Source organism: Colletotrichum acutatum (assembly GCF_030867785.1).
Source record: "Colletotrichum acutatum strain CBS 112980 chromosome Unknown BDZ83scaffold_38, whole genome shotgun sequence".
Classification (NCBI taxonomy): Eukaryota; Fungi; Ascomycota; class Sordariomycetes; order Glomerellales; family Glomerellaceae; genus Colletotrichum; species Colletotrichum acutatum.
Genome location: NW_026849032.1, coordinates 139,454 through 152,211, shown reverse-complemented (window position 1 = coordinate 152,211; position 12,758 = coordinate 139,454). Strand labels below are relative to the sequence as shown.

The 12,758-nt window shown below is 55.3% G+C and overlaps 2 protein-coding genes across 2 annotated transcripts; one reads left to right on the top strand and one right to left on the bottom strand.

Moving 5' to 3' along the window:
- Nucleotides 1-5,127: 5,127 nt before the first annotated feature.
- On the top strand, nt 5,128-8,804 carry BDZ83DRAFT_575819 (zinc finger protein; the record flags this gene model as incomplete). Its single annotated transcript, XM_060504858.1, has 5 exons — nt 5,128-5,311; nt 5,382-5,477; nt 5,539-6,179; nt 6,238-6,361; nt 6,409-8,804. 5 exons carry the CDS (start codon nt 5,128-5,130, stop codon nt 8,802-8,804), a joined length of 3,441 nt encoding a protein of 1,146 aa, XP_060365836.1.
- Nucleotides 8,805-9,109: 305 nt separating this feature from the next.
- BDZ83DRAFT_618384 (methyltransferase domain-containing protein) lies at nt 9,110-12,745 on the bottom strand. Its single transcript, XM_060508074.1, has one exon. It carries the CDS (start codon nt 12,498-12,500, stop codon nt 9,465-9,467), a length of 3,036 nt encoding a protein of 1,011 aa, XP_060365835.1. The 5' UTR covers nt 12,501-12,745; the 3' UTR covers nt 9,110-9,464.
- Between the last annotated feature and the right edge of the window lie 13 nt (nt 12,746-12,758).

The window sequence follows — 12,758 nt, the reverse complement described above, 5'->3', positions numbered from 1 at the left end:
GTCGTGGCGCTTCGATCGAGAGACCGCTTGTCAGGCCTGAGGCCTAGAGCCTGGCACGGCCAACCCCATCCGCCGTGTGACGGTCGACGTTGCATGTCTATCGCTGCTTTAAGGGCAGGTTTGCTCTCAGCAAGCTGTGGTTGTGATCCACCCCTTTCGCCGTCACCCGCAGCAGCTATCTGCAGGTTGTAACGGTGACTCGGCACATGCTTGTTTCTGCCGGGACTGCCCCCCAGCATCGTACCACGGACTCCATGGCCCACGTGGAGCCTAGTAAGCTGGCCCGTGTGGCGTGGGCGTGGTCGTATAGACGTGGATTTGGCTCCAGGTACCTTCTAGGTGCGTCTATGACGGGAAACACCCGCGTTGTCGAGAGACAGAGCGAGATGAGATTCGAGGCGAAGACTAATCAGGGCTGTTTTCTTAGAGCTGCGGCGGAGAGCTGTTGCGCAGGCTGGTGGCTACGCAGACTGGCGGGCAAGGCGGAAATGTCGCAATTTCTTGCGCACAGAGGGATCCCCCTGCACTCGCTTGATGCTTCGAGAACCGCCCCCAACCCGAATAGAACCTGACATTGCAAGCTCGCACTAGCGAGCGAAAAGCCTACGTAGTAAGGGAAAGCCAGGCCAGGCCGAGGAGTCCATGGAGTGCATCGTTGGCTGTTGCGTAGTGTACACAATTGCGACGTAGAAGCGAGCTCTCATAGACGGTAGCTGAGCTCTCGCCAGCGTGGAATATGACCCGCTGAAATATTGAGGGAAAGCTTGAACGGTCAGGGCAGCGAGTGGTTCTGTGCTGCCAATGCAGCTGACAGACGTCAAGACTCGTGCGAGGAGCAGACGGACTGGCTCGAGACGACGCCGAAGGGTACACAAACAGGACGGAGGCGACGGACAGACAGTAAGGCTAAACAGACGTTTAGTCTGGTCTCGTCTGATGTTTTTCTCTCCCTGCTACTAGTCGGCTTTTGTTTGACTTGGGGGCAGCGGCTGGCGGTCGGGGAGTCGGAGATGGCGCAAGCGGCCCCACGTCGTCGACGCCCACAGCCAGGCTCATGGGCCCCATGAACCCGTTGGACGGAGCTTTCTGGGCTCTCTACACTAGGTGTATCTTTCTCCGAGGCCCTCACTTGCCCATCTCTCTGGTGACCTTTTTCTCAGTGCCTCCACTCGCAAGGCGGGAAATAAAGCGGTAAAGAACGGAACTTACCAGGAGACCCTACCAGAAGGTAAGGGTAGAACTCATGGGACAGGTCGACGCTCAAGGGTTTGGAAGTAGAAGGCAAACGTGCCAGACGGGTTGTGGTTGACTGAGAGAGTGTGTGCGGCGGCTGACCACCCCCTCAACGACACAACGGCTATGAACTTCTTGTCCCTCTCCTCTCTCTCTCCAGCCCGCAGTAGCTCGAGATTCCGTGATGTAGCAGTCATCATGAGAACAGCCCGAGGTTGCGCTGCGACTGCGACGACGGTATGCGGCGTGAAGGCAGTCGGGACAGAAACGCGCTCTGTTGCGGCGAGCTGCTGGTTCAAAAGAGCTAGGAAGCTAGCCAGTCAAGCAAGTGGCTAATGTAACTTGGTAGGGAAGAAGCTGGGATGAGGCGGGGGTGTGGGATACCAGACAACAGGGACTCGAGGTGTGTGCATTGCTTGTGGCCCATGCCCCGTGCGAATCGGAGGGCGGTACGGTTCCAAGACGGGCGTCATTGAATGGGAGACGGGCGAGGTAAGGCCGAAGGGGGAGCTGATAAGAGGCGTAAGGCGTGCGAGGCCAACATGTGCTCGATACATCCGCTCCCGCCTTACCTGCTAGATCCAGAAATGTCCATGGCGCAGTTATGCGGATTGTGTTGCCACTGGTCGACTGTCGATTCTTCCTGGGGGTGTAAGAGAGGGGGGAAAGAATGGAGTTAGAAGGCCAGTAGGTTCAAGGGCGTTATGAACAGGCTGAGCGTGGAAACGGAAAGACGATAAAGATGGCATTGCCAGGCGAGCCAAGATGAGGCATAGCAAGCACACCGTACTCCGCTCATGGTGTCTGTCCGGCCGTGGATCGGATGCGCAGGTACGGTGAGGGTACATTGAGAGACCCTTGGACAAACATCGGCCGGATGACGGCCGAAGTCTCCCACAGTGCGTTCAGCGCGATGGAGAAGGATGGACAAGGTCTTGGTAGTCGTCTGTACCTTTTACGTAGTGAAGGGCAGACTATCAAAGAGCGGCACCGAAGCTAGAGAAAAGGAGAAATACGACCGTCTATGACACTGTTTGGTGCTATTCATGGGTCCGTCAGTGCAGAACCAGATGATGGAATGATGCCGGTGATGATTGCGCCGGCAGGCATGAGGGACAATGAGGGACAACGTGCCTCGATTAGAAAGTACCTCGCTCGACCTAGGTTGGGACGGAAAGCCCCCCTGATACAGGGTCCAGGAATATCCCGTGGCGAGGCAGCCAAATTCTGAGGAGCAGCTGATGTCTATGGTGTTTCTGTGGTTGGCGAAATAAGCTGAATCGTGGTGGATAAGGTATTGGCCGTGGAGGCAAGCGGTTCAGTACCTAGGTAGGGTGATTCCAAGCGGCGGGCAGTAAGTACACTAATGACTGATGTTAGGGATGAGAAGAAGCGGAGAGGATGGGAGGGGTAAGATGAAAAGAGGCACGTTGCTGAAGGGCTCGACGGAGTCGGGGCCGGCAGGAGGCAAACGTTGACTGGTACAAGTTGGAGATTTGGTCACAATCATTGCGGGTATTAGTGAGATCTTTGGGTCAAAGTTGACACCCACAGCCACACAGCCCCTTACCTTCCGTGACAAGCTGAAATGAGGTATCGCACATTACTCGGCTTGGGGCTTGGAAGTACCTGCCTCGCGAGTGATGTGCATTCCGTCGATGTTTGGGGAAGGGGCGGAAGGGTGGAGGTGAGGAAAGCGCAAGGAGTAAACTACATACCTAAGTAAGCACCTGACGTAGGAAGGAGAAAGACCAGGAGAAGGTGCGAAGTGGGCATGGGAAAGAGCACTATTAGCAATGGGATGGAACATATTCCGTAGATACGAAAGAAGCGAGGTGAGGCAGTTGGCTACCTTACCTTGGTAATAGAAGATATGGCAGTTTGAAGACCTTCCTTATTTCCTAAGGTACCTTGGCTATTCCGCCCCGTCATCATATCCTTAAGGTAATGTATCCATATCCATAATCAGCATCCATAATCCCGCCAGGCCTTGGGATATCTTACCGTGTGCTTGCCTCACTGCCAACCATGTCTGTCAGCTAGGCATGCTTTACCCAAGGTCCAAAGGCAAGGAAGGCAAGGAGGTACTTAGGTAAGTGAGGTGTGTTGTGGATGAAGTACCTTACCTTGCTCTATCCAATTGCTTGCTTGCGCAAGGCGGCAAAGCAAAAGACACCCTGCCAGATCCCGGCTGGACCTGTCGCTGCTCTTCACCCGTCCCGGCCTTTGGTCTTCATCGTCCTGGGCTCGTCCCCATCCTCGTTCCCCAACTACCACGCTGTGTGTAGAGTGGGTGCGTCCAGCCTCTTTCTTTTTTTTCTCTTCTGGTCTTCTTCTCCCTCTTGCTTTCTCACCCTCTTCTATCTCTCTGTCAGCTTCTGTCACGGTGTCCCTGCCATCTACCTGTCAGGCCGGACCATCAACAACAATACATTGTCCGTTGTCCACCGTTCAACCCGTCGTCTCCCCTGTGGCACCGTTTCTCACTTTTGTAATCAAACCACCCCCCCTCTTTCCAGGTCCAGACTGGAACCCAGCTGGGATCCTTTTTATTTATTTTATTTTTTCTGTCTTCCGACGGAACACCAGCGTCACGTCGCCTCTTCTCTCTCTCTCTCTCTCTCTCTCTCTCTCTTTCTCCCTCCACCCCTGCCCTGCTGCTCTCTTGCATTTGCAGCTTGTCTCGCCGTCGCGTTGCTCTGCTCCATATCTTGCTCTAATCTACCTTACAAGACCGTTAGCCACGATAGCCCCACTTCCCCAAATGAACCCTGGCCTGGTACTAAGGCAATAAAAGGTCCTGTCTCCCCAATGAGGGAGGAGCACGCCAGCACCGCGATCGGGTACGGTGCTCTCACTCCCTATCCAGACCATTCCCGCCAAAATCCGACCCTCAAACCCACCATACCGAGATTCCTGCCCTGAAATCTTTCTGGCCCGTCCAATTCTTCACAATCTCTCTGCATCATCCTTCTCCTCCTCTCCCTCTCCCTCGTCCTCTCCTTCGTCTCGCCTGTGCATTGTGTGTTTCTCCTTCCAAGGTCGGCCCAGAAAAGAGACGGAAATCTGAGCGGCAGTGAGGACCAAGCTTGCATCGGAAACAAAACCGGAGACCGCATACCAACAACAGCACTACCACTACCACTACCGCTACCGCTACCGCTACAACCACCACCACCTGTCTCTCGCTCGCTGACATCTCAGCCACTTGTGGATTGGAGCTGGATACTGGAGCTAGATCTGGACCTGGAGCTAGACCTGGAATTGGAATGGAAACTCGATCAAGGGTCCCGCTCATCCAAGCAAGCTGCGAAAGTCTCGCTTGTTGTACCTTACATCACCTCGCTCGATCCTGACGAACCACCCCTGGTGGGAATGAGGCAAAAAAAAAGTTGGAAATAACCCGAATCCGCCAAAGGCAGAGAAAGATCTGCGGACGCCGGGAAGAAAAGCGAGCAACAGCATGCAACATACTAACCGGTACCCATTGATCAATCTCTTAGAAAAAGCATGAACCCGACCATCACATACATGCTCATTCCACTCCAACCTTACAGAATCGCCCGCGGCAAAACCGCCAACAAAAAGCAACGCCAAAGCAACGATAGCATCACCCCTAGACGCCTTTCCAACGACTGATGATATGCACATTGCGTCTACAACTAGAGAGGATTTGAGAAAACGGCGTGAATCCGTTCTTAAAAGCGTGTATCTGATGCACTCGTACCAGTCACATCGACGTGTAAACGAAAGGGCTTTTTGAGAAGCAGAACAAACGACAACTGATGTCTACTTGTGCAATTTCTCTTTGCGCCTTGTCCCCTACAATCCTCGAGTACGCCCATATTGTCGTCGTCGTTGGTGGGAGGAGGACGCCCTTGTGGCCCGGGAGGAATGGCGGCCGACCTCACCGATCCCGGCCTCGATAGCGCCATTCGACAACTTCTCGATCAGCAGGCCGAGATTCAAGCAAGGCTTGCTGCCTTACTGCCCGCAAAGTATGGTCTCAATGCCAAGTTGGAGCTTGACATGCTCCGCCACAAGTTGCGGGTTCTACAGGCCTACTCTGAACATCACCGTAAGATGCCGCGCTCCAATAATGTCTTGCCTGATCCCCCTTTCAATCGTCCGACTAACAATGCTCTTAGATATTTCTGCCAGCATACCAGTCAATTCTGAATTCGAGGAGGCTAGGTCATTGCAGTACCGATGCGAATGTATAGAGACTGCTTGCTTTGAGCAAGGTGAATTGGCCCCGTCCCGCCCAAACATTGGCTCGCAGCCAGTTTCTAACACAGTTTCCAGGGCACGATCTGCTGGACCCAAACATGGTTGATGCCCTCAAACGATCTCTGTACGACGAAGCGCCGACTGGCTATGCGGCTTGGTTAGACCGTAATCTTGAAGGCCACGACCCGGTAGTCCGTGGATGGAAGATGAGAGAAAGCCTGTCACCGTCGTCCCGGTCCACGTCTTCTTTCAAGTGCTGGGACGAACGCTGCATACATTACATCTACGGCTTCCACAACAAGGATGAGCGAGATAATCATGCCCGAGAGCATACCTTACACCCCCATCGCGACTCGGGTCTATCAGTCGGCAACACACCGCCGATTTCTTTTCCTGAATACCAGACATTGCGACCATGGGGCCCCGAGACAGCAAAGCAGCCGCTGGCGCTTCAACTTCCAAAGCCATCGCCCGGCACCCAGCTAGCTCCCTTGACAACAAGCCAGACGAAAGAACGCCGTGATACTCTCCAATCCTACTCGCTAGTCAGCGAATATTCCGCTCCAGGACGCGGTTCTGTTGATTCCGAAGTCGATCCGTTGCTGCCCCCTTTGAAACGTAGCAGGGTTGGACAGTCTCGTCTCCAGTCGATTGGCGAGCTCAGGCTGCTTCAAGACTCTGGACCATGCTTACGCTGTATGGCCACTAAGCAACCGGTAAGAATCATAGTCTACTACAGCTTTCTGGTACAGGTTCATTGACACATAATGATAGTGCGACTCGAACGAGCCCTGTTACTATTGCGCCGACCAGCCACTTAGTCCAGGCAGTGACTTTTGGAAGGCTATCGGCTGTCATCGTGGGCCCCTTGACGCCTTTTCGGACATCATGCTCCCAGGTCAGTACCCGAGTTCTAGAAGAAACAAACCCGGTCTAACAAACAAGCTCCAGTATCTCCAAGACACTCACAGACTCCAATCACATCTCCGCTAGCCCAGCGAAGAAGCATGAACGAGCATCTAGAACACAGCTACCGCATATCACCGGACATACTACACGCGGTCAAAGCAAATCTTGATTTTGATGACGGGTTCTGGTGGACGGAAGAACTTGCAAATCTTCCTTTAGCTAACGCTACGCTCTCAAACTACCCTAGAGAAACGATCGATCGACCACCGCCAATCTTGAATATCCTAACAGCGAGTTGGAATGGCGGAGGAACCTCATACAATTTTCTCCACCTTCTGAAGACGAGCGGTCTAATTGCGGCCACGAGAGAGATGGAGGAAGCAGTATTCCCAGTGTTGTATCGGGCGAAACTCTTGCTGCGAGAGGTCATATTCTGGGACCTTCAGCAACCGGAACCTTCGATTCGCCTCGACGGAGGTCCCCCCCATCGGCCCCTATTTACTGACGAGGTCGATCAAGATGCTCATTATCGTTTACTCTACAATTGCATGGCGCAGTTCCTTCAGGCATTTGAGAGTGCCACGGTCAAGAAGGGGCCACAGGACCCGAAGAACTGGTCCGCAGTGTTTATTGCACTTTGCATCTTCAGTGTTGTACGTACGATCTTGGTGGATATTGCCTCTTACCTGCCGAGACGTCTGTCATCGCACACTCCTCCAGCCTGGAGGGGGACAGGCGGTGTGCATGCCATGAATAGCGTCTACAAACTTTTGGTCACGCTCTTTACAAGTTCCGGACCCATGTTACTCGACGAACAGGCCGTGGATCTCGATGAACGAGACAGCGCCATCACGGACTCCTTGTACATGGTTACGCGCAAGGACGTCTGGGCTCAGCAGGGTTATGCTTCTTCCAAAGATTTCTTGATACATCTCGGAGATGGCAACATGGAAGGCGCAGCCACATTCAACGGGTTTCTCAGGCAAAGAGTTCCAGCACGTACCAGTATGTTCGTTCTTCCGCCCATCGCCAAACCCGGCGAAGAACCTAGACGTCCTATGCACGACCCTCGAGCTTTGGGCGATCCTTGGATCCCGAACCCGGCCCCGCTATCAGACCGAGACCCATTTGCCGCCACGATCGGTCCGGATTACCTTACTTCGCCCCAAGGAATAGATCCTTTGGGCCGCAGGCATACCGTCGGAGAGAGCCCAACATTTCCCCGAGGCCCCTCGAGGCCTTTGGAGTCCCCACTCTCGGGCGGCAGAGGGCGGCCTACGTATCAGCGACCCCCGTTGCGTCGAGTCTATTGCATAAAGTGCAACGAGTACCCTGAAGGGTTTAGAGGCGAACACGAGCTCCGTAGGCATACCGATGCCAAACACGCTTCACTGGTGAGGCGCTGGGTATGCACCGAGCCAGACACTTATAGCCCGACGTTGCCGCAGCCTGTCATACCACTTGCAAAATGTAAAGCGTGTGTGACGCAGAAACGGTACGGGGCCTATTACAATGCGGCGGCGCATCTCCGAAGAGCGCACTTCAACCCGCACAGAGGTGGAAAGGCTAGTGGAGACTGGCCGCCCATGACCATTCTCAAGGACTGGATGAGAGAGGTACGGCAGTCTGTTGATATTCAAGACCAGGACGACTCTAGTGGAGGGGAAGAGGCCGATTACAAACAGCCGCTTGAGTACTTCACCCAGGTGCCACCTCCGCCACCGCCTGCGCGATCTCCCACGTTCGGCCCAACGATGCTAGCGGCAGCACCGCCGGCCGTTGCCTTGATGATAGCTCCCGCTGAATCAATGGTGTCTTCTCAGATGAGCAGCCCATCTAGCAAAACTCTGGATAATCGGACTCGGTGTCCTCACCCAGATTGCGGCCGCGTCTTCAAGGATCTTGCAGCACACATGCTTACGCATCAAGAAGAACGTCCGGAAAAGTGCCCGATAGAGACTTGCGAGTACCACACGAAAGGATTCGCGCGCAAGTATGACAAGAATCGGCATGCGCTGACGCACTACAAAGGGACGATGGTTTGTCCATTCTGTCCAGGGGTGGGAAGTGCATATGAGAAGGCGTTTAATCGTGCGGACGTGTTCAAGCGACATCTCACTTCGGTACATAACGTTGAGCAGACGCCTCCTAATAGCCGGAAGCTCATCATCAGCGGATCCGGCAATGTTCGAGGAGACGGTGCCAAGTGCTCAATCTGCCAGAGTTATTTCGGAACAGCTCAAGAATTTTACGAACATCTTGACGACTGCGTCCTCAACGTTATTGTGCCGACGTCGGCCAAGACGCCTAGGGACTCGTCGGTATTGCCTTCAGCATCAGGCGTGGAAGAGAGGGAACGGCTGGGCGACAATGATACCATCAACGTACAGACCGGGTCGCCCGCAGGCGAAAAGATGGATACCAACCCATAGCGACGATTTGGAGTTGGGTAGATGGGACGTTGCTTTTGTTATGTATCATGTATAGGCTGGAATCATCTTTCCCCAAATACCCCCCAGGTTTGTAATACTTTTCGATACAGCTTAACTTATTAATGAAACGATACCAAAGGTCCCTGGTGGCCTGATTATTTGACGACAAACATTCTGCAAGAAGCATCTCCTCGGTGGTAACCAACCCTCCTAGCCTTAGACGTACTTGTCTTTCATAAAAAACAGGTTGGAGCGAACATCTCATGGAGCACATTGCCTTTGAGGGCAGAAGCCAAGGTTGCTGACCGAAAGGTCAAAGTATTATTAAAATACCAGAACAAGCCTATTCAAAGTGCTCGACATCTAGTCAACCACCGGTATCCTCGTTCCCATGCACAAGCCTCCAGCGCCTGTTGACCGCAGCCCCGCGCGCGCCCGCAAAGTTCATTACAGCCCATATGCACATACGTTTCCATGGCCTTGTACTTGATTTTCCGTCACTTCCTTGCTCGTACCCCTTCCTGCCATCGTTGCGTCTGAACAAAAGAAAGGGGAAACAAAAGGAAATGGGGGTGTAGTATATATATATATATATAAGAGATGGAGAGATAGATCGAGGGGAGATGTATTGGCATCAGCTTGACTCTGTGCGAGCACTTCTCAAATCTCAAAGCCGACAGAGATGAGTCCCGTGCCGGTTTTGGGCTTCCTCGCATAACCATTCAGCATCCTCCACCCGGCGCCGCATCCACGTCCCTCCTCGACAATGGCAGCGACACCCTCCACACTCTTGCCGGCCTCCCTCATCGCCGCGCCGGCCGTCACTGTGTCTGCGAGCCGCAGCTCGCCGCTGACCTTTTCCATCTCGCACCGCAGCAGCCAGCGCTCCCAGCTCCAGCCGCCGACGATGCCCGTGACGTTGGCGACGCCGTCCGTGCTGCCGGTGACCATGGCCTCCATCTGCACCGTCCTGACTTCCTCGCCGTCTGGGCTCTCACGCACGGCGAGCGGCGGCAGCGAGGGCAGAGGTTTCTGCGCTTGCGTTTGTTGTGACTGGGGGCGGGAGCCCATGGGGAGGCACATCCACGCGCGGCGGACCTCGTCGAAGCCCGCGCGCGAGAGGCGGCCGAGGAACATTTTTGTCGGGTTTGGGTCGTAGCCCAGCGTCTTGAGGTCGAAGCCGAACTCGACGCTCTTTGCGAGGCCCATGGGCCCGGCATTCATGATGTCCGAGTCGAGGACCGAGAACTCGAGGTAGCCGCCGGGCTTGAGCACGCGCATGCACTCCTTGAGACACGTCTCCCACTCGTCTTCGCCGTTCTCGCCAACGAACTTGAGGATGCTGTGCAGCTCGCGCGCCGAGATGAGGTCGAACTGGTCGTCCTTGAAGGGCAGGCGGGTCAGGCGTTCGACGGCTACCTGGCGGTGGTTGGGCGGGCCGCGGACGTTGGAGTTGGACAGCTGGCGGATCGTCTTTGTGGTGACGGTGTAAATCTTGGTGTTTGGGTACTGGAGGGCGCAGTGCCAGGCCCAGTCGCACGCGGACTGACCTCCGAGGTCGAGGATGCGGGCCCTGTCGCGGGCGACGCCGTCGCGGCCGGGCGCCATGCGGGAAAGACGCCCGAGGCGCTTGGCGACGGGGGCGGAGATGAGCTTGCCGCCGTTGAGCATCTTCATGGCGGCGACGTGCCAGGTGGGCATGGCCATCTGGGACATGGCCTCGTGTTCCTTTTCGTGGCGCAGCTTCTCCGGGTCGTCGTGGAGGATGTCGTCGCCGCGGGCAACATTTGCGCTGAGGCGCTTCTTGGCGGACTGGGGCACGACGCTGAGCTGGTACTTGCCGAGCAGCTGGTTACGGTGGAATTCGCGAAGGCATACGCGCTGGGCTTGGAGGGCCTCGAAGCGGGGGAGCTGGTGGACGATGACGTCCTGCTTGCTGGAACGGACGACGTAGTCCTGGAAGGCGCGGTAGTAGGCCGATTCCTGTCTGGAGAGCTTGGAAGGCAGACGACGGGGGATATCGGTCTTGGAGACGACTTCGGAGAAGCGGACCATCTTCTTCCTGGGCAAAGAAGCAGGGATCTCTTGCTCGGGGAAGTGCTCGACTTCCTCGTCGGCGGCCTCGGGGATGGTGTCGAGGCTGTTGTCTTCCTCAATCTCCTCTGCAGCCTCGACGGGCTTCAGGTATGCGCGCTGGGCTCTGAGCCAAAGCTCGGTGCGATCCAGGTTTGAGAGGGTAACCTCCTGTTGCTTGCGAGCATACTCGGGGTCGTAGACCGTCACGATCTCTGTCGGTACGTCCTCGGCATCGGGAGAGGTTGGCTCAGCAAGCGTTGCCGATGAGCTCGAGGCGTTGGCGGGGACGATGGGCCTGGCAGTTGGCATGTCATCCTCATCCATCTCCTCATTGTCTATCTCGATAATCTGCTCTACAATCGCAGAGGATGAAGGGATCGAGCTGCGATAGAAGTCCTCAGCGGCATCGTTGATGATAAGCTTGGCGGGTGCTGAAGGCACTGGAGGCACGGAAGCGTCCATGTTCCAGGGGCAGCGGTAGAACTGCTCGGCGGTGGTTGATGTTGGCGGCACCACATCCTCGATGGCCGCCGCGGGCATGTGCCATGTTGTCCTTGTCCTGGGAGAAAGTCCAGAGAAGAAGCCGCCAGGGGAAGGAATGTCGAGTTTGGTGAGATCGGCCAAAGACTGACGGCGGGAGTTCGGCGTAAGGACGGCTGCGCGCGGTGCTTCGGGACGGATGTTGGTGAATAAGCGCAGAGGCTGTTGGCGCATCTCGGGGATGGGCTCTTGAGGAATCTCGAGGACCTGCTCCGAGTGGTCTTGATCGTGCTCGTGCAGGCTGTCGTTATCACCAGAGAGGGCGTGCAGAGTTGCCAACGCGCCGGGTTGCAGTCGCACACCCGACCAGTCTTCATCCTTGCCATTGTCGCTGCCGATGATGGGCGTTGGCGGCGCTGACATGTGTGCCAACTGCTCTGAGCTCAGGCTGCCATCGAGTGATGGTGGTGCCGAGATTGTAGGGATCTCTTGAGCCTGCTTCGCCTGCATGAATGAGAAGACCTGAGGAGACATCTCGACGCGAGTTGGTGGTGTTGGTGGCACTGGTGATGCGAGGGTCTTCTTAAGACTAGCAGCAGACCAATCATCCGTAGAAGTATTCCGAGCGCCGGGAATGACGAGGGGAGGCAAAGCTCTGCGAGCACCAGTCGCGTTCTGCTTGGCCATCTCATTGCGACCAGAGTTGCGCCGCCTCACGGAGGCCTTGCGGGATGGTACTCGGCGCAGCGAGGTTGGCTCATCCTCATCGGTGACATCGTATAGGTCGTCGAACTCGGTGACATCGGTCATGACGCTTGATCGGTTGTTGTTCCACGGGTTTGACGATGTCGAGGGAGAGCTGCTCTCATCGGCTGATACGGTCGATGGCGATGACGGCAAGATGGGAGCGGAGAGGAAGTGGAAGCCTCTTGGTGTGGGAAAGTGGTCGCTTAGGGGCGATAGCCAGGCCTCAATGTTGAGGTTTGAGGTCTGACTCCTAAGCTGCCTTTTGTCGGTGGCATACTGTACATCCTCGCTCTCCTCCTCCATTATAGTATTAAGTGACCTCCCCTGCCTCCGAGCCTGCGAAGGGGAAGGAGGTCTGTATGTTGATGAGGGTAAGTGAATAATCTCAGCCATTTTCCCCTATGCAGTCAGATATCCTGATATAGACTTGCGGTTCCTATGTGCTGTAACGGTATAAATATAGGCAAAATGCGACGTTGGGTGTAAAAACAGCTTTGGTCGTAAGACGGCCGGCGTCGTTGCTTTGGTGAATGTTATTATTTGAATGGTAGTAGGAAAATCGTGTAAACGACAGGCTGCCTCGATCAACGAAGCCTTAAAGGTTGGTTTGCAAACAGCAATGACGCGGAGAAAGAGATGAGAAAAGGAAAA